The sequence below is a fragment of the Fukomys damarensis genome, unplaced genomic scaffold (genome assembly GCF_012274545.1).
Source record: "Fukomys damarensis isolate Sample0158 unplaced genomic scaffold, DMR_v1.0_HiC HiC_scaffold_39, whole genome shotgun sequence".
In the NCBI taxonomy this organism is placed as follows: Eukaryota; Metazoa; Chordata; class Mammalia; order Rodentia; family Bathyergidae; genus Fukomys; species Fukomys damarensis.
This window is the reverse complement of record NW_022900951.1, coordinates 78,160,222-78,180,317: the sequence shown is the minus strand read 5'-3', so window position 1 is coordinate 78,180,317 and position 20,096 is coordinate 78,160,222. Positions and strand designations below refer to the sequence as shown.

The 20,096-nt window shown below is 39.7% G+C and overlaps 1 protein-coding gene across 2 annotated transcripts in view; it reads right to left on the bottom strand.

Moving 5' to 3' along the window:
• Positions 1–312: 312 nt before the first annotated feature.
• Srpx2 (sushi repeat containing protein X-linked 2) overlaps positions 313–20,096 on the bottom strand; it is a 24,138-nt gene continuing 4,354 nt past the window's right edge. The window contains exons 3-11 of one of the 2 annotated variants that reach the window (XM_010623389.2): positions 17,845–17,925; positions 9,709–9,900; positions 7,467–7,643; positions 7,049–7,175; positions 6,772–6,893; positions 5,558–5,737; positions 5,076–5,209; positions 2,817–2,938; positions 313–1,812 (exon numbers count right to left, since the gene is read on the bottom strand). In XM_010623389.2, coding sequence (XP_010621691.2) covers positions 1,632–1,812; positions 2,817–2,938; positions 5,076–5,209; positions 5,558–5,737; positions 6,772–6,893; positions 7,049–7,175; positions 7,467–7,643; positions 9,709–9,900; positions 17,845–17,925 — 1,316 coding nt within the window. In that variant the 3' untranslated portion in view covers positions 313–1,631. Of the gene's footprint in view, positions 1,813–2,141; positions 2,939–5,075; positions 5,210–5,557; positions 5,738–6,771; positions 6,894–7,048; positions 7,176–7,466; positions 7,644–9,708; positions 9,901–17,844; positions 17,926–20,096 lie in introns of those variants that run through there. The other variant, XM_033760539.1, reaches the window with a different exon arrangement.

Sequence of the window (20,096 nt, the reverse complement as noted above, 5' to 3'; positions counted from 1 at the left end):
CTGATTTTTATCACCACTCTGCTTTAAATGAATTTTCCTGGGCTGAGAGCCTATCATTTTCATCTTTCCTCCTGGAAGCACTCTGAGTTTTGAGTCTCAGTAGGGTAACAGAAGATGGAAGCATTCTCCTTGGTTAGAGCTTTCAACTGTCTTTGTATGGGAAGTAGGAAGAGAAGCAGAGGCTGGATGGCATAATTTCTAAGAACATTGACTCCCAAGTCAGTCTGCTGATGCTTAAATCCTGACTCTGCCACATATTAGCTGTCTGATCTTCGGCAGATTGCCTTACTTCACTAAGCTTCAATTCTCTCATCTATAAAAGAAAGCTAATAATAATATCTATCTTTTAGGGTTCTGGTGAATACTTCAGAGTCAATGAATAGAGTGTTTAGAATTTACACATAGTAAATGCTCAAGCATTATTGGTTCTGCTTCCCCCACCCAGCCTGCTTCCTCCCTTCTCTGGTGACCCCCTGGGTAGAGCAAAAGGCTGCTGAGTCTTAATTATGACTCTGAGTTCCATGAGTGTTGCAGGTGTTTAGCAGCAAGGCGAGGAAAACATTTGTCTTCCAAACACTGACACTCTTGTTGAGTCGGACTGAAATCAGATTAGGGATCTGAGGCTGGAGGTGAAGATTGGTGTTAGATAATGGGGTTAGAATGTGCCAGGTTCAATTCCCAGTATCAAAGAAGGAAGGAAAGGAATGAAGGAAGGGAAAGATCCAGGAATTGTGTGTAGCTCCACTTCCCAATAGCATGACCTCAAATGTACTTTCAAGCCTGGATCGTAAGACTTGACTTTGTGCTGATGTGGCTCCCACCTGCATATAACTGATCTCTTAAAAGTCGATATCTGTGGAAATTAATACATGAGGTGGGGTCTTTACTACTTTCAGTGATACTTTTAAGGTGCTAAAGCTCACAGGCTGGGGCGACTCTACTAAGGAAGGGACTACATTATCTACCATTTGTTCTGGGGGCCAGAGGCCTCAGTATGCAAAGATTCTTGCCCATGAGCCAGCTGGAGGAGCCACAAGACAGCTTTCTGTTCTGATTAGAATTTTCTTTGCCAACTCCCTCCCATTGCAATGTTTTCCTAACTCTTGATGAAGCAATGTTTCAAGCAACAGTTTTAGCCCAATGCCCTATTAGATGAAGTGACAAACAGGTTCAAGAGTGTTTTATAAATCTCTGCCTCTGATCTAATAAAGTACACTTGATAGTGTCTTGGTTGTTTGTTGTGATAGTGCTGCCCTCTGGTATCACCTCTGGGTAGAGGAAACATTTAAAACAGCCAGTAAATAAATGAATGAATTTAGGATTTACTTATCTGAAAGACTTTGGAGAGCTGGGCAATTTCTGAGTTATGAAAGGAAGACCTACTCTACCTCCAACCTACTCCCCAGAGCCTGTCTTCCTTCTCTTCTTAGCTTTTGCTCCTTGGAGGAACAGGCAAAGCTATTAAACAGCCAAAAACGTCACCTGAAAAATATCCCAACATTGACAGGCCTTGCCCACTTCAGAGTATGGTCTCTAGAATTGTGGGAAAACATTTTATCTTTTTATTAGGCCTCAGGTTTATCTAAGTAGGGAAGCTTTTCCTTTGACCGTAACCATTCCTTAGCTCAAGTTCACTCGCACATATCCCTTTGCTCCCGGCGCTGGATCATCTCCTGGTTGCTGAGTAGGTAGTCATCAATGAATGTGAAGATTTCCTCAGGGGTGACAGGTTCCATGTAACGTTCCCGGTCAATACCCTGCTTGTCAATCAGTACCATGTTGAAGTAGGAGCGAGTAAGGTGTTGGAATTGCCTAGAGAGAGCAGCCCAAGGAACTATGAGACTTTATCTGGGTATTTGTCCTTTGACCTTTCACAGCTCAGCTGGAGACTGCTTCTTTCCCCATCCTGTCCCTTGTCCCCATCCTCTCCACTACTTATCTCAAGTCTCTGGTTTTTTTTTCTTTCTTTCTGCTCTGACCCTAATCTGCCTCTACTTGTCTAGCTCTGCTAAGCTTTCTTTTACTCACCCAAGCTGAGGCAGCTTTTTATAACTAGGTTATGCTCCTGTTGTAGGCTCCTTTAAACAGGGCTACTACATGACATTACACACATCATACAAAACAGCCCTAAGGCTGATGAATACCACTTGGTTAACTCTTTGATCTGTAGCTGCACATCTTCAGTATCTTTCCTCTGAGTGTTTTCTAGTCTCTTTAACAGGGACTGAATCTCTCTGTCATTACCGAGACTGAGTCCTAAAGGTAAGTATTGTTTCTAGAACAGAGGTCACTGATAGATTTATTGGTCTGGAGTATATGTGGAGGGATTACAAGGCCAATAATGGACAGATATTGAGAAAAGCCAATTTCTACCACATATCATTTATAGTCTTCTCTTCCCCAAGGAGCTGATTGATATGATTCAGTTTTTAGTGCCTAAAAATCCCTTATGATCCTTTGTAGACTGCAGGTAAAAAGATGTGGCCATGAATCAACAGGGTCTGATGCTTATCTAAGTCAAGTTTGGATCTAGTTGTCTCAGCCATGGATATGTTTCAAAGCCACTATAGGTACCTTTATGAAAATATATTTAGGGTGAGGTCTGGTAATCTTTTTGAGCCCCATTTGATTCTCTTGCCCTGCAAGAGTTAAGAATTAACTCTCTTATCTTAGCATTTCCATAAGAGTTGAAACACAAGTGCCTCAAGAAACTAGTGTCTACTATTCTGCCACCTACTGCCTTGCCACCTATTGCGTTGTCAGTATCTTGCCTATGGTTTTGGCCCACCCCTGCCCTGCAGCCTCCCAGCCTAAACCTGAGCTCCTCGATGATGCTGGATGACAGCTGTTGCTCTTGGATGCGCCCCACATCCTGAGGCGGCTGCCCCACCAGCTCGATAATGGTCACATGCCGCAGGTCTAGTCCACAGGTGGATTGCTGGGGAGTGGAGGAGAGAGAACATTTAATGGAACTGACCTTTGTATTTATACTTAAAGCTGCTTGTCTGATTACTCCGGGTACCACATGAAGAAGTTTGGCAAGGGAAGAACTTCTTCAATAAATACACAATTACAGGATCACAATGAGCATAATATGAGGTCTACATAACCTTTCCCCTCTATCATTCTCAGAAGCACTTGCTCCAATAGTGTTTAAATCTTCTGAAGGGCATGAAACCTCTTATAGAATGTGGAGTAGAAAAGGGAAACATAATTACTAAACTTCAGGACAATAATATTGCTCAGCTTTTCACAAGTTTTAAACTACATGTTTTTTTTATTCATTAAGTTTACTGGTACATTTTAGGTTATACAATATGATCACATTCATCATTGGCAATTTGTACCTTTACATGATATTTAATTGGTTCTTATTTTTCCCCATTCCCCTGCCCTCCTTTCAACCCCTTCACCCCTCCCTACTTATGAAGACTTTGTTTCCATTTATTCCTTTTCTCATATTTTTTTCTTTTCCCTTTTCTCCTTTCCCCTACCTCTTCCAGTTTTCCCTTTAGACCTTTTCTTCCTATTTCACATTATCTGCTATATATTTTAAAACTACGTAAGTTTTTACTGGATGGCTTTCATGAGATGGTAATGGCTAATGTTTCTTGTTTATACATACCTAATGCTTCCTAGGAATAATTTATTCATTGTAACAAGGCTAAGAATGTAGGTGGGGTCATTCTGACTCTGTAGAAGAGAAAGTAAGGCCCAAATTTGCATGGCAATAACATGCTAAGCTGAGACTCAAACTAGGCCTGATGCAGCCTGCCTGAATGTGTGCCCTTTACCACTACATCTCCAGGGCCTTCTCTCAGTCCTAAGATTTCTCCAAAATAGCACCCAATGGTCTTTTCACTACCCTTTGTCGCCTTCCTTACACTGGGAAATACACCCTATAACACTGCCTTCCCTGGCTCATTGTCCTGCAGGATCTCATACTTTGCATTTATCAGGGTGAGATATAAAGAGTCCTTTCCTGGTACCGAATTCTTGTTTCACCTGAGGTCTTGTTCTCTAGCCTTGACCCTCAGCATTACTATCCTTGTAAGGTTCCTTCTCTTGCTTCCTATTAATTTGAATTGTTGCATTTGCCTGATTTATCCTCAAAAAGGAACACGGTCCTTTTTGGTTTAAACCCCTAGTTTCATCCTTTTGGTGAAACCACTGCCATCATAGGCCATATTGGCTTGGCAACTTGTATGATTCAGCCTTTAGAAACCCCCTAAGTAGCTTTGTCTTTTAACTATTTATCCAGCCCCTTGAAGCTCCCCAGTTATGCTTCTCTCTGTGCTTTCAATACAACTTGAATTCTCTTTAGCAATTCTCTTTTTATTCTTCTTATAAATCCCCATGGTCATATCTATTCTTTTCTACCTACTTCTCCCTTGCTCACAAGTGGCTTTGGCTAGGTATCTTTTAGTGTATTAAAAGTCATCATGGAACATCTCCGTTTTACTTTGGAATATCACAGTACTTTTCCTACTGGTAACAGTTGAGAGCACAAATGTTGGAGCCAGCGTGTCTGGATTCAATCCCAGGTCTAACATTTACTATTTAGTGACCTTGAGAAAAATCACTTATTCTGCTATGCCTTGGTTTCCTCACCTATTCAGTGGGGATTATAATAATGCCTACCTCATAGGGGCTATTGTGAGAATTAGTTGAGTATGTATAAAGCTTGCAGATCAGTACCTGGTACTTACACAGCACTTACTGTATATGCTTGTTAGTACTATTATTCCTTGAAAACACAAATGGAGTTAATTGCTGGTACTGATGTTTGATCATATCTATCTTACAAGTCTCTCCAGAATGCTTTGGCATACTCCCTTATCAACTTCTCCTACCCAGTCCCCTACAAGTCACATCTACCATTCCTGTGGCCTTATTGCCCTTTCAGTAAAGTTTTGAATAATATGCTCACTGTATCTTTGGTAAAACTGATCAAAAACCACCCACAAAAAGTTTGAGAAAGCAGAGTTTATATCCAGATATCAATTAATTGCTTTCGAAAAAGTAAAGGGGGTAATGTAAAAGAGTTAAGTCTTCATCAGGGAAGTAGGTCTTACTTGCAGCATAGAGATCTGCATTTTATAATATCGGTTGGAAGGATCAGGAGCTGAGATGATGAGGAGCCGTTGTTTCTCATAGAATTGATCCAGGAGGCCAGCAGCTGAATTGACATTGACATTAATCTTCATAGCTAAGGTAGAAGCAGATAGCCAGTCAGAGCATACACTTCTTCACCCTGCATGGGTAACCCTAACATCTTGAGGTATTCCAGTCTTTTGGGTGAACCCTTAGAGTTATCTCTCCCTGCCCTGGGGGAAAATCCTGGAAAAAAAAAAACTAGATGATTTTAAGTCCTTCTTCTTGAGGTAGGATTATTCTATAGGGGAATGTTGGCCCTTAAAATACATATACCTCAGAATACCTCAGAATTTCCCATTCCTCATATATGCATTGCTATTGGAACTCTTTGCCATGGGAATATCCTTCAAAGTAACTTTGATCAACAGGTCCATGCTCCCCATTTCCTGGTTTCACTTACGAGTACAGATAGGTGGTGCTCCTGACCACTGGCGACTGGACTGGCAGACCCGGGAGGGGGTTCCTTGGCGCTCATAACCACCATCACAGTGGTACTCACAGGTGGCACCATAGTTGTTGCCCACTGAGGTGCAGGTAAGGTAACCGTGCTGTGGTGGTTTCAGAATTGGACAGCGTCTCACTGTGAGGGAGGAGCTTAAGTTAGAGGGAATAGTATCTCTTGTAGGTAGGAAAGACTAGGAAAGTGCCTTCCCAAGGCTTTCCAGAGCAGGAGACTTGGGATAATCAGAATGAAGGGCTTTTATGGCCATAAAAGCCAGATTTTTTTTCTTAAGAAATTACATATGAAATGTACACAGAGGCTCACAAATTCTGGAAACACAAATGAATATACATATTATCATCAAAAGGCTATTGTTTTTTTTAAAAAAAATATCAACGTTTACAAACTTTATGGATACCCTATGTAAAGATGACCATCTTGTAGAATTACTTTTATTGACAGAAATAAGTCAGAGGAATCTTAATGATTGGGAAGGTTTATGTAAATCATGATATATTCTTAGAGTATAATGTTATGCTGTCATTGAAAGTATTTCTGAAGAATTTTTAAGGAATATGGGAAAATTGCTTGTGATAGAATAAAAAATGAAAAAGAGTGTTGAACAGTATAATCTCAATGATATTTTTAAGTATGCACAGAGAACAGACTGGTAGAAAAATACCAAAAGATTAACAGCAACTGCCTCTGAATGATGGGCTAATAGATTTTCCCCTTTCACATATTTCTTTGTTTTCGAAATGTCCAACAATGCACAAGAATTATTTTTATAATGAAAAAAAGGCAAAACCAAATGTGATACAAAGCAAAGAGGAAGAATCAGACAGCCAGCACTACCAAGTCCAGAATGAAGATTAATTATATTTGATAAGTTTGAAGGCCAAGGTAAATAGATATAGAGTAATTTTGTGCATTTTATCTAGATTTAGGAGAATGTGGAAGTCTTGTTGGAGAGTTAAGTTTTCTCTAACTTGTGTATTCACATGTAATGTAGGCTTCCTGAAGGAGCCTGTTTAATAAACTTGAATTTTCCTCTCGCTCTGAGTATAAATGAAGTGTGTTTCAGGCATAAAGAGAGGTCTTTTGGAGATTTTAGAAGGTGAGAGTAGAGCAGGAATAATGAACAATATGGAAACTGAAGACTTCTTTCTGACCTTGTACTTTCACAATGAACTTGCAGCTGGCCCGGTTGTAGGCTCTGTCATAGGCCGTGTAACGAATCACATGCTCTCCTTCAGGAAATTGAAAACCAGGCTCAGGGCCCCGAAGTGTCACCCTGAATAAGACAGGGTGAAGGAGCTACTGAAGGAAATGATTCTTAGAATTGAGATCTGAGGCACATCAACATTGTAGCCTCAGCCTATGCAGTTTCGGTGTGAGAAGCTGGAGAAGACGCAGGTGGAATGTGTGGCATGTGTTACCGCAGCTCACCTGGTGATTGTGCCGTCAGCAGAATCTTTCACAAGGGGTGGATCCCAGTATACTCGAGCAGTCAGTTTTTCTGGCTCTGCCATCTTCTCACGTGAGTGGGGACAATGGATCTTAGGGGGATCAATGTCTGCCACGGTCAAAAAGCAAGGACTGATTCATGGGTCCCCTGCCTTCTCTAGAGGAAACCCATTGAAGCAACACCACACACCACTAAGTGAGTTAAATTTCAAGTTTTTCAAGGAAACTAGGGGAGAAAGCCCAACTTCAGGGGGAAATAATCATTTTATTAAGCATATGCCCACAGTTCCACACTCACAGTGAACAGGAATGCTTTTTGCAATTAGAATTCTATATCTTTGTGGACATGATGCTAGAGTGGCTCTTTGTAGCAAATCAGTTGGGAGCAAGCAGCATTTACCTACACATACAGGCTCGCCTCCACTCCATCGCCCATCTTCCATGCAGATTCGGCTGCGGTCACCTTCTAAGTGGTAGCCTCTGGAACAGCTGTAGTCACAGCGGGAGTCAAGAAGCACCCCATTTGTGCAAGTGTAGGTGCCGCTAGTGATAAATGGTAGTGCATGGCATCTTATCTCTAAGAGAGAACCAAGTGGCAATCACAGTTGTCTATGGGACTATTTGGAGGTGATGCCTGGGCATCTATAACAGGAAGAACCATACCAGAGACAACAGAAAATACAAAAACCTGACCCAAACTGCCCTTACAGTTCTTTCCTAACTGCTATTTTCCCTAATTGCTTTTATATTCTTAAAGTGCAGAAGACTCTTGAGAAAGGGAGGGATGTCTCAAAAAAATAAATTACTTGTCCAAACATATGAAGTCCAGAATCAGACCTGAGTATTCATGCCAGCTTCACCTATTTACTTGATCTGTAACTTGAAGAAGTTGCCTCATCTCTGGAATCTCATTGTTTTCATCAGTAAGTGTGGATACCTCACAAGATTGTTGGACAGACTAAAGAGACAATACATATAAACCTTTGGGCTCATTTAGAGCCTCAGCAATTGCTAGCTTTTGTTGTTGTTGTTGTTAGCTTTTGTTTCTTTCCTAAAATGCTATATGCCCTTGACCATGCTTAAATCTTGGTTTTGAGTGGCATTTTTGTGCTTTCAAAGCCATTCCTTGACTGAGACTCACATCCCAGAGTAGGCTAGCTCTCTATCTGGGTGACAATGCAAGTCCAGCCAAGTGCCTTGGGGTCCAACTGTTGTGGTATTTGACAAAAGAAGAATCATGTGCTTTAGATGTCACATATGCCAGAGACTGCTAACATGAAGCACTTGTGAGCCTGTGCATGCCAGAGTTTTACTTCAAACATCTGATGCTTGAGAGGATTAAGGCCATATATTCCTTTAGGTTATCTAAATTCTAATCCTAGAAGTTCAACATTTAGATATTTGAATAAAGATTCTACATAAATTATGTTCATTTTGCTTCTTGGTCAAACCAGACTTGAAGATTATTGCCTTTTCTGTTTCCCAGTATTTGTTTTGTGAAGACCTATGCAAAAACAATCACCTTAAAATCAGATCCAAATAAAGGGTTTGCTTCTTCAGATGAATTTGTTTGCTTAGTATTATATGACAATGAAGATATAGATCCATTTGCTCATTTGTCTTTTATGAGGAAGGTCAAAGGTACACTTGCTACTCAAATATAATACTCCACTCATTCTAAGCACCAGTGAAAATATTCTTTTAACTGTTTTTTGTTTATTTATAAATTATAGCCTTATATATAGCCCCAGCCAATTCAAATTCATTTTAGAAAGTATGGCTCTTAAATCCTAAAAGAACTTAATTATAGTCACCTAGAAGGTTGTTGTGACTTCCTTATCTCTAGTTGTCCTCTCCTCTGTCACATCTTCTCTGACCAACATTGTTTCTCCCTGAATGCTCAGCATTTCTACGTCTAGGTACATGACATGTGCACACATTTGGCTTTATGTTCCATTCGTCTATAAACAGCCTGAGTGTAGTTGAAGAATTAAGTTCCTGAAATGGCCAAGATAGGGCTCTGCACACATGAATATCCTACAAACGATACCCAATGATGGACATATGGATAGACAAAGCTTACTCCCTAAAAGTAGGTTGGCTGTGGACCTTGAGTTAAAGCTAGGGATTTGGAAGCTTAAGGGATATGTGATTTGAGATGCATATGTGTTAGCATCCCTATATGCTACCCTTAGCATACTTTTTGACTTATAGGAGAGAATGAAGAATAGCAGATGTTTCACAGCTGTACTGACTAGGCTTTCTAAAGAAGCTGCAGTATAGCATTTGAACACAAATAGGAGATTGTGGAACTGCCTATCTTTGGGAGCTCTAGAAGGTAGCCTAGGTCCATATCAGGACTCAGGGGCAAGTATTGGCCTTCTGAATGCACTCCTGGGTTCCCTGAGTCAGAGCAGCTGGCTGCTACTTAGTTGCTAGAACAGTATTGCTTGAACAGTAACCACAGAGACAGAAAATAAAGTAGGATGTCAGGATGAGAAAAGGCTCTTGAGAGCCTATGGAAAATTTCCAATTTGCACTTGGAAGAAAGGCATAGTAACACCTTCAGGTATATATTCTCAACGGCTGTTTCGTAAGCTTCTCTCATACCACACATCAGCATATGCATGCATACAACTTACGTCTGCAGTAGGCAGTTCCAGACCAACGACGGCTTGGCAAGCATTGCACTGACCTCCGTCCAATCAATCGAAAGCCCCGGTCACAGGAGAGCTCACAACGTGTGCCTAGACTGCTGTGATAATTCCCTCCCCTCGGTGAGTAGCATGTGGCTTCTCCATCTTGGATATTTAATGTATAACACCACTGAGGAACTGTATCAACAGAAGAAAAGTAAGCTAGAAGCACAGTAATCAAGTCAGTGTACTGTTGGTGAAAGGGCCAACACATAAATCAATGACATGGAATAAAGATTTCTGAAATACACCCACACAACTATGCCAGAGTGATTTTTGACAAAGTTGCAAAAGAAATTCAGTAGAGGAAAGTTTTTCAAACAAATGGTACTGGTACATAGAAAAGAAAAATAATCTAAGTCTCAAACCTTATACAAAAATTAACTCAAGATGGACGATAGACTAAGATGTAAAAATGAGAGATAAAAAGCTTTTAGAAGAAAATATAAAAGAAAATTTCAGGGATCTAGAGGTAGACAAAGAGGTGTTACACATGATTCCAAAGCACAGTTCATAAAACAAAAATCAATAAATTGGACCTTGTCAAAATGAAAACCTTTTTTTCTGGGAAAGATACTGCTGTGAAATCAAAGACAAACTACAGAACAGAAGAAAATATTTGCAAATCATATCTAGCAAAGTACTAGTACCTAGAAAAGATAAAACTATCAAAATTCAGCAATATAACAGCAAGAAGTCCAGTTAGAACATGGGCAAAAGATACAAACAGACATGTGAAAAGATGTTTAGCATCATTAGTCATGAAGGAAATGCAAATTAAAACTACACTGAGATACCATTAATATAACCATTAGAATGGCCAAATTTAAAAAATAATGGCATACCAAGTGCTGGTGAAGATGGAGAGAAATTGGAAATCTCATAAATGACCAAAAGAAATGCAAAAACAGCCACTTTGGAAAATGGTGTGGTAGTTTCTTATAAAGGTAACACCAAATTCTTTTAAAGAAAGGTACAATTCCCATATGACTCTGCTATTCCACTTAAGGTATTTACTGAAGTGAAATGAAAACTTGTGTCCATACAAAATTTTGTACACAAATGTTAAAGTACTTCTATTAATAATTGCCAAATGCTGGAAACAACTCAAATGTCTTTATGAGTGAATGGTTAAACAAACTGAGGTTTATCTATTTGCTTCTTCTTTGTAAGAATCTTTTTGTCTATGTCTTATATTCTTAGTAGGTAGTTTGAAGATAATAATACACTGTGTATTACTATTGTTATTTTCTTATTTTGTTATGGAATTTTAATTTTTTCATAAAATAAAAAATATTTACAAAGAATGAAATGCTTACACATGCAACAACACAGGCAAATCTCAAATGCATTTTAGGAAGTGAAGGGAGGCAAATTCCAAGGGACACATGCCATATTATTCCATTTATATAACAAAGACATAGGGAAATATAAAGGCAAAAATGTAGGTACAGAGTACAGATCACTACTTGCCAGAGATCAGTGGTAGAGGTAGAAGGCTGCCCTCAAACGAGCAGCACTGTGTAAATTTGAGGTGATGGGACGGTTTTGTACTACGGTGGTAGTTACCTCACTTTTACTTTATACATTTGTTAGAACTCACAATGCTCTACATCAAAGAAAGTGAGTTTTACTGTAGGAAATTTAAAACAAATATTGTTTTAAAATAACATGAAAATGTAAATTTGAGAAAAGGGATGTGACATCAAAGAAGGCTGCTTAGGAATAAAAGTCTAATCCTAATTCAGTTCTGAGCACAAAAATTTACAGGGCCATTAAAACATAAAAGCATCATAAAGATGCCTAATTGGTCTTACGAAATACATGACTCCTCGGGTGGGTTCAGGTTTTAATGGTACGTATGTAAATCAATTAAAGGCCACCTGCCCAAAGATGTTTACATGACACAGATATGTTTGCCTAGGGTTGGGAAGGCTAAAGCCCCATGTAAACTGATTTGATTGCAAAGTCATAGGTATAAAAAAGTGGAACTTTACTAAAAAGCACACCAGAAGCTAAAGGAACACAGCTAGAAAAATGAAGACAGAGGACAGTAAGAAAAGTTCAACCAGCACCACACTTGGAACATCCAGGATTAGTTTTGACCCTGTGGCAATGACAGGATTGGTATCTGAAGACACCATCTCCAAATTACAAAGTCATCTAAGCACTATGTTACAGAATTGTTGATTATAAGGCTACAACACATTCCAAAGTCCTTATATGGGAGGCTGAGACCTCAACAATCACTTCCATTCTATTTTTTTCCTGTATTCTGTCAAGAAAAATACCCATCCAATTAAAATTGATAGAAGAAGCAACAATGGTAAAGGGAAATACAAAGTTCAAGGCAAATATTGAGACAGTAAGAGAGGCCAATCCCTTGTAAATAAGTTCAATTTTGTTGGCCCAGAGGAATCCTAGTATAAAGGCAAAATGTTAAAAGTCTGCAAAGGGGCAAATACACAATCCTAGTTTTCAAATAAGAAAGAAGACACCCTCTGGGAATACAGCCTTGTGATACTTACAGCACTGATAGCGTACTATTCTAGGAAATTTAAAGGTATGACTTATTAGCAGTTAGACAGAGAAGTGGTAATCTCTAGGAGTCCACACGAACAAGGAATACGAGACTGACCTCATTTCTTTCTTGGGTAGGGCCACCAGACTGGTAGAACAGGAGAAATGTAAAAGCAAATGAGTCATATAGCAATGCTTTTCATGCCAGTGATATGGATTAGATAAGATACAGGAGTGGTGACAAAACAGTTGAAGATTCATAAATGGCTGAAAACCCGCACTCAAAGGATACTGACTGGAAACTGAAACTAAGGATGTGATTAGATAAAGCACACAATGATGTGTACTAGGAAATGTGTTGGTCTATATTGAGTATTTCCCCATCTATGCACAATGCTATGTACTTTTCTTTTCATATGTTTTCTCATAGAGTCCCGTAATAACCCTGTGATGTAGGTAGGGGTTTAACTCTGTTTTGTAGATGAGGAAGTAATTTGCCCATGGTTCCTCAGCGAGTAAGAGGCAGGGCCTGGGTTTGAACCCAAACTTTGCTCTAACAATCCATATTTCTGAGCATAAAATCTGCCACTGCAGCTGCTATCTTGAAGTACATATATACTCATCTCCTTTTTGGAGAAGCAATATATCCACGTTTCACACCCCTGTTACTCAGTAAAATGTCCCTCTTCCAATCCTATTCTCATGCCTACCCTCACTTTGTCTCCTCCTAAAGAATCACTGTTAATAATTTCTTTATGTATACAATGTAAATGTTGGTATAGTTTCTTATTTTTTCCTTCTTTTAAACACATAGAGTAGCATATTATGCTCACTCTTCACGCCATTGCTTTTTTAAGGGGATGCTGAGGATGGAACGCAGGACCTTGGGATGCTTTACTACTTGGCTACTTCCTCAGGTCTCTCCACTGCTTTTTAAAATAAACTGAACAATGTACTTGAAAAGGTCTTTCCATATTACTACATAACATGCGTACAATCTATTTAAATTAAATCACATTTATAATATACTTAGTTCAGTGACTGGCATATAATAGGTATTTGTCCTGGATCAAAGGGTGGAAAGGCTCTCTTTTTAGGGCAGATAAAGAAGAGATAGCACTGACAACAGGATTGAAAAGGCTTTCTCTGTGATTATCTTCAGATAACCCAGACAAAATTACTAGTTTGCTCAAGGCTGAGGCAAGCTTCGAGGAAAGCAGCAGCCCAACAGTCTCAGGGCACACCTCAGTGAAAGGCTTTTGACACCAAGCTAGGTTGCATGGTAAGATAATGATGGGAAATACAAGATTGATTAAAACAGTACCAAACTACATGGGTAGTTTGCTCTACACTAATGATACACTTTTAACTGGTTAGATTTTTTTTTTTTAGTCTTTTTAAAACAACAGGTTACATTTTTAAAATGAAAAACATGGAAAAACTATGGTTTTAGAATCAGGTAGATCTGGATTTAAATTTCTGCTCTGTCAAATTTAATTCCTATGACTCTAAATTTAACTTCTCTGAGCTTAGTTTCCTGATCTGAGAAATGGGCACTAATAAATCATTTTCTTAGGACTATGCTAAGAATCAAATAACATTGCATTTGTAAAATGTCTAGCCCTACAAATGATGTTTCGTAAATCAGTGTCTGGGTTTAAGACATCATCTCATCCGTTTTTAGGGTACAAGATACTGTGGCTTCCTACCAGCATTATTTTCTGCTGTGTGCCTATGACACACACAGCTGCTATCTCAAGACATCGACTCCAAATGACAGAAAGATTTAAAAACACTATAGCTGTAGAGCTGTTGATTATGAGGCCACAAAGGCCTTAAAGGGGAGACCAGGACCTTATTTGGTACTTTTCTTGGCTACTCCTTCCCACTCCTCATTGGTAATCTCATTTAGTTTGTTTTAGGTCCTCAGGCTAGCATTAGACCACAACACTAAATCTACTATGTGAGTTGTATTTTTTTAAATAGCTCAAAGTTAATTTTTTAAAAAATAATCAATGAGGTAGGTTAGTATTTACCACAGAGCTGCCACTCCCCTTGAAAGTACCTTCTGCATTTGTCCCCCCCCCAATACTGGTGACTGAACTCAGGGACTTTTGCACTGAGGTATATCCCCAGTCATTAAAAAAAAAATTTTTTTTTAAACATAGGGTCTCATTAAGTCACAAAGTTGTCCAGGCTGGGCTTGAACTTGTGATCATCTACTCTCAGCCCCTCAGAGTATTGGGATTATAGACATGTGCCACCATGCCCGGTTCATTTGTTGCTTTTTACTATCCACTTCTCTCATTAACAGTGTCCTACAATCTGGCTTCTATTCTCAGGATGTCGACAGTCAGTATCTACTTTTGACATGGTTCTGTTGGAGTTACATACATGGATCTGCCTGATAAAAAAGGCAACCACTTTGTTGAGAGTAATAAAAAGTAGACAAAAGAGACAGTTTATGATGAAGACAATGGACACTGATTTCAAAAGAAGTATGTATAGTAGGTACATAATAAATACCCAATGAAAAAATGAATGGCTGAGGGAAAGCTCCATGTATGCTAATGCAGTCTGGGAACTGAATAGAGTATGCTGGCCGAGGCACAGGTTTTACAGGGGGAAAGGAACAAGAAATTGTCAGGCTAGAAAGTTAGACTGAGGCCAGATTCTGATTAAAATGGTCATAGTGGGCGTCTAGGCTTAGGTGGGAGTTTAGAGAAACATGAATCAGAGAATCCACTTAAGAAGAAACTACCATTGTCTACTTGTGAGTTAATTAAACTTTTAACCTAAGGATTAATAAAGAAATGACAGGTCTTGCTGAAGGACTGGTGAGGCATGATGACAAAAAGGGGAGTGCTAAAGGCAATGGGCACTATGAGAAGTGACACTGAGGGAATTTGAAGTCTGAGTACTGAAGAAAATGATGGCACCGTTGTCAGAAGTAGGAAATTCAGCTAGTAGAATCTTTTCCAGGCAAGATAAAAGAATTTTGTTTTAGCCACCTGCACAAGATTGTAGTCCAGGAGCTCAGGAGATAGGTCAGCGTTGCCTAAAGTTCATATCAAACCTTCATTCTCTCTATTGTCACCACCAGAAAACCCATCTCTTTTCTTGGCTTCATCCATGACCAGAATAGTGCAAAGCTATGGAGCCCAAAGAATTAGGGTTAAGAAGAAAGGGGCATGCTCCCTGTTGCCGGAGAGACAGACTGAAAGGCAAAGCCACCCAATTTAGTCACTAGAGAACGGTGGTCTCTAAGAGATGCTGTTTCAGCTTGGAATTAGTTGGCAGATAGGAAAGAGTCTGAAGAGAGTTTAGAATTTAGTGGGCACAGAGACAGAATGAATAGGTATGGAACAGTGGCAGTGAGAAGACAGAAGCTGGAAATGAGCATAGAAGAACCCAAAGTTCTGATCACTTCTATAGCACAACTTTTCTCAAAGGTCACGATTTGCCACCTTGCTAAGTAAAATGTTTGCTCTACCTTAAATTTGATTTTTTTTTCAATACTGGATGTAGTTGATCTCTTACCCTTTCCATTTTACTAAAATTCTCTTCTGTGGCTTCTGTAATATGACAGAAACTGCCTTTGTTTCTTGTCACATGGCTGGCCACCAACTCTTTTCCTTGCTGGCTCTATTTATCCTACTCATACCTAAAGATGTCTGCCAAGACTTTGACCTTGGCCCTCCACTTCCTCAGACAGCCCGTACATCTAAGCTGGGAACCTACAAAGCTCTATCTTTCCACTTCCAACTGCCTATAGGATATCTTTACTAAAACAGTTTTTTTTGATAACCTTGTCTCTCTGAGAGGGATCTTATAATTTTCTGAGGTATTTCAGGGTCTTGCTAAACTGCTAAGGTGCCCAGGCTGGGCTCAAGCTTTTCATCCTTCTGCCTCAGCCTTCCAGAGTGCTGAGACTACAGGTATGTGCCACCATGCATGGTTCAGACATCAGTTTCTTTCATAGCCTTATGGTATAACAAATCTGTAGCAAGTCTTGTCATCTCCTTCTTTGAATATTTTTTGGGTACATCTTTTCCTTTTTTTTTTCTCCCCGAGGTTCTTGGGATTGAACACAGGGCCTTAAGCAAACTAGACAAGTGTTCTACCACTGAGTTATATACATGGCCCCTCTGGAGCATATCCTTACTCTCCATTTCTTTGCCATTAGCCTCAAAAATATCTAGCTAACTTTACTCTGATTCCTGGAGAATCTTCCCAATTCAGGCTCTATGACTTCCTTTTCATTAGCATTTGTTTGCATACATTACAGTTATCGTTACATTCATTTTGGTGGGATTGGCATACAGAGGTACATATCTGGATCATTTTTGATCCCTTTATCCACCCAAAATCTATCCTTCCTTCTTCCCTCCTCCTCGTCCCCTTCCCCATCTCCAACAGTTCTGTTTTTTATTTCCTACCTTCTGTCCTTTGTTTAACTCTTTTTTTATGTTTTAAGTTTCTCATATAAGAGTAACCACATGACATTTAACTTTTCATGTGACTTATTTCCATTAATATGATGATCTCAAATTCCATCCATCTTCTGGCAAATGTCATGATTTCATTCTTTTTATGGCTGAATGGTATTCCATTACGCATATATACCACATTTCCAACCACTAGTTTCTGAACAGAATAACTGGGTTAATGTTCTGAAATTATCATTGAGAGTGTTGCTTCTTTGTGAAAAAATATGATGGCTCCTTATTGCACCTAGTACAACAGCTACACTCATAAGTGGCTTGAAAAGTATAGAAACAGAATAAGAAATGGAAAAGATATTCGCTATCACCTGACCTAACTTTTCTTCTAGTGCAGGAACCATTACTCAGCGTTCTTCACAGGCAGTTCCCCTGCCTTACCTTAAGCAGGTTCCTAGATCACAGAGGCTTTTCAGATTTGATTTCATTCCATGTTCTACTTTATTCTTCACGACTTCCTCTACATTCCATCACCTTCTGTCAAGCTGGTTTCATTTTAGTTCTCTCCTGAAATGAGTTTCTACTTACCTCCCTATCTTCGGCCGTCTGTTTTGCCAAATGTCCTCCCCTCTCTTTTCCAGTTCTCAATTTTCCACTCATTATTCAATGCCTAGCCTAACTCTCTTCTTTCATGATCCCTTTCCTGTCTTTTTCTTAACTCCTATTACATTTACTGTTACCACAGAGCATCATACTTACTTTCCTATATGTGCTAATTTTATCTTCTCTTCATCCCCTGTAGAATGTGAGCTCTTTCAGGGGAGCTAAACTCTACCTTAGACTTTGTATCCCATAAAGACTTACTTTGCATAGTATTAGGCATAGAGTAGGTACTCAATCAATATTTAATGATTAATAATATATAAGCAACCTGCAGGATAGAGATGTAAAGTCACATTAACGGTCAGTAGTAGAACTAGGTAGTTCACTTTTAACAATCATAGCCCCTGATGTTTCCCAGTGCTGCAAGTGACACATATAAGCCAAGCCTAGATGAACATGCTTCAAGGAGTAGCCTAGGTCTTAGGCCTTCCCAAACCCGAGAAACAGTGAAGATTACCTTGATAGTCTAGGGGAGGAGTTTGTGGGATCTCTTCTGTATGCACTTCATTGTAACTTTCATCTGGATAGTAGCCTGAACCTAGAATGAAGACAGTATCAAGATAATGTATTAGTATTTCACTCAAGTCCTTCTCACCCCTCCCCTCTGCACCCCCATCTTTATCTTTTCCTGTGGACTTGGCACTGCATTGGCAGGCAGTCAGGTGACTGGAAAAAGCTATGGGAACTACAGTGGGTGCACCTCAGCATATGAGAGGGCAAGTTCATAGTTGGGTGTCAGTGGTATCACTAGAGGATTTCTTTCAAATGAAAAATACTGTAAGCGAACTTCTTGTCCATCTATCAATCCTGTGAATCTTGACTATAGTCATTTATAACTGATCCATTCCCTTGATGCAATGTACACGACTTATGAAACACTGATGACCAAATTCTGAGGATGGGATGTTCTTCCAGGTAGGAGAAAAAAAATAGAGCCTAAAATTCTTTCCTTTCTTACAGACATGCTCAATATTTTTAGAGGGAAACAATTACTCAAGCTCCCACTAGCCCACAGGGCATAAGCGTTGTCACATGATGTTGAAGGGAATGGCATGCTAAGGCAGAAAGGATGGCTCAAAAGACAAGAAGGAATGAAAACCGTCTCATGAGCACTTTTTCCTGATTTGGAGAAAAGAGAAGGGAGACTTTTTTTTGGCTATGCTAGGGATTGGTACCAGGGCCTCAAGCCTGCTGTGCAAACACTCTACCACTGAGCTACATCCCCCAGCCTAAGACAGAGTGCTTTGAATAAATTTCCTGTTCATTTAATGAGAAAACTTTTGCAGGAAGTTGATGAGCCAGTGAACATTCCTAATCTACCTCTTTCCAATTAAATGGCCCAGTCCCTGTTGTAGGCAGGTCTGTGGCTGTCTAGGAGAAAAAACCTGTATGTTCCACCAGATGAATATGAATTCATTGGAAAACAAGTTGGTCATTTCTGGACTGAAGTTTATGGAAGCCCTTCTTCCAGCCTTCCTGAGCTCTAATGTGAGCACAGGAATAGGGCAGCCAGCCATTCTGAAGTCTGAAGACAATTCTCCATTTCCTGGAGACTGTGCTTCCTGGACAGGGCTGGGTTTTGGTGCTGGAGCCAGTTAGCCTGTGTAAACAATCAGACCACAAGCCTAAATCCTTCTCTCCAGGAAGAGGCCCCCTGCACTAAAGGGTGGAGCACAGGGCTAGATGATGTAGCTTTTCTACTCCCCACAGGGAGGCCCAGACTGGGGGTGTGTGGGACTTTTGGAAACTAGTCTAACTTGGTGAACAAGGGAATGAGTCAAATTGAAGGTTTGCTTATGAAATCATGTCCCTGTTGGTTTGCCTTCATTCCAAAGGGAAGAGTTCATTTTTAAATGTTTCTTTCTATTTTCTGTTTTCCCATTTTGGTTCTTTTGGATTGCCTTTATTTCTCCTTAGGCCTCCTCTCCCTTGCTATCTCTTTTCCCACATGGGAGGTTTTCTTGTGAGGCATCAAATTCTTGTCAGCTGTTTCAGTTTAGCATTTGCTTCAAAGATTTACAGCTCCTGCAAACAGGAGGCCAGATGTGTATGATTTCCTAAAATGTTAGGTCTCCCCACTCTGTTAAAGGGTTAGCTTGTGAGAAAATGCTCAGCAGGGAGGAAACACCTGTTTACCACAAGAGAAAAAAAGGAGTAGCAGAAGCCTATAGCTGGATAATAATAATAATAACAGTGACAACAGTGACTTATAACATCACTCAGCTCCTACTCGATGTTAAGCATATGTTATTTCATTATGGCACTATCTGAATGAGTATAGATGAAAAAAACTGGCTCAGAGGAATTAAGGGAGTTACCCAAGGTCTCCCAGCTAGTAAGTAGTAGAGTTGGTATTCCAGCTCAGGGCTGTTTGACTCCTATATGTCAAACTCCAACACTTCACTAAAAGTGGTAGTAAAGGGGAGCTTTTGACAATGGCCTACAGGGAAAAAGTATTTCTTGCAATCCATCTTTTTACTTTGTGTGTGTGGGATTGAAGGCCACCAAATATTTAATATCTTTCCAGAATTACAGGGGATGTGGAAAAACTGAGGGAAAGACTCAGATGATAACAATGACCCATAAGAATGTGGAGCTAACTAGGCCACTGACAACTTTCCTTTGTGCCAGGAATGACTTGGGTCACTTTAGTACTTTTAATTTTTCAATTTCTCCTCTAAACCTGCCTTTGAATTTTTTTTTTTTTTT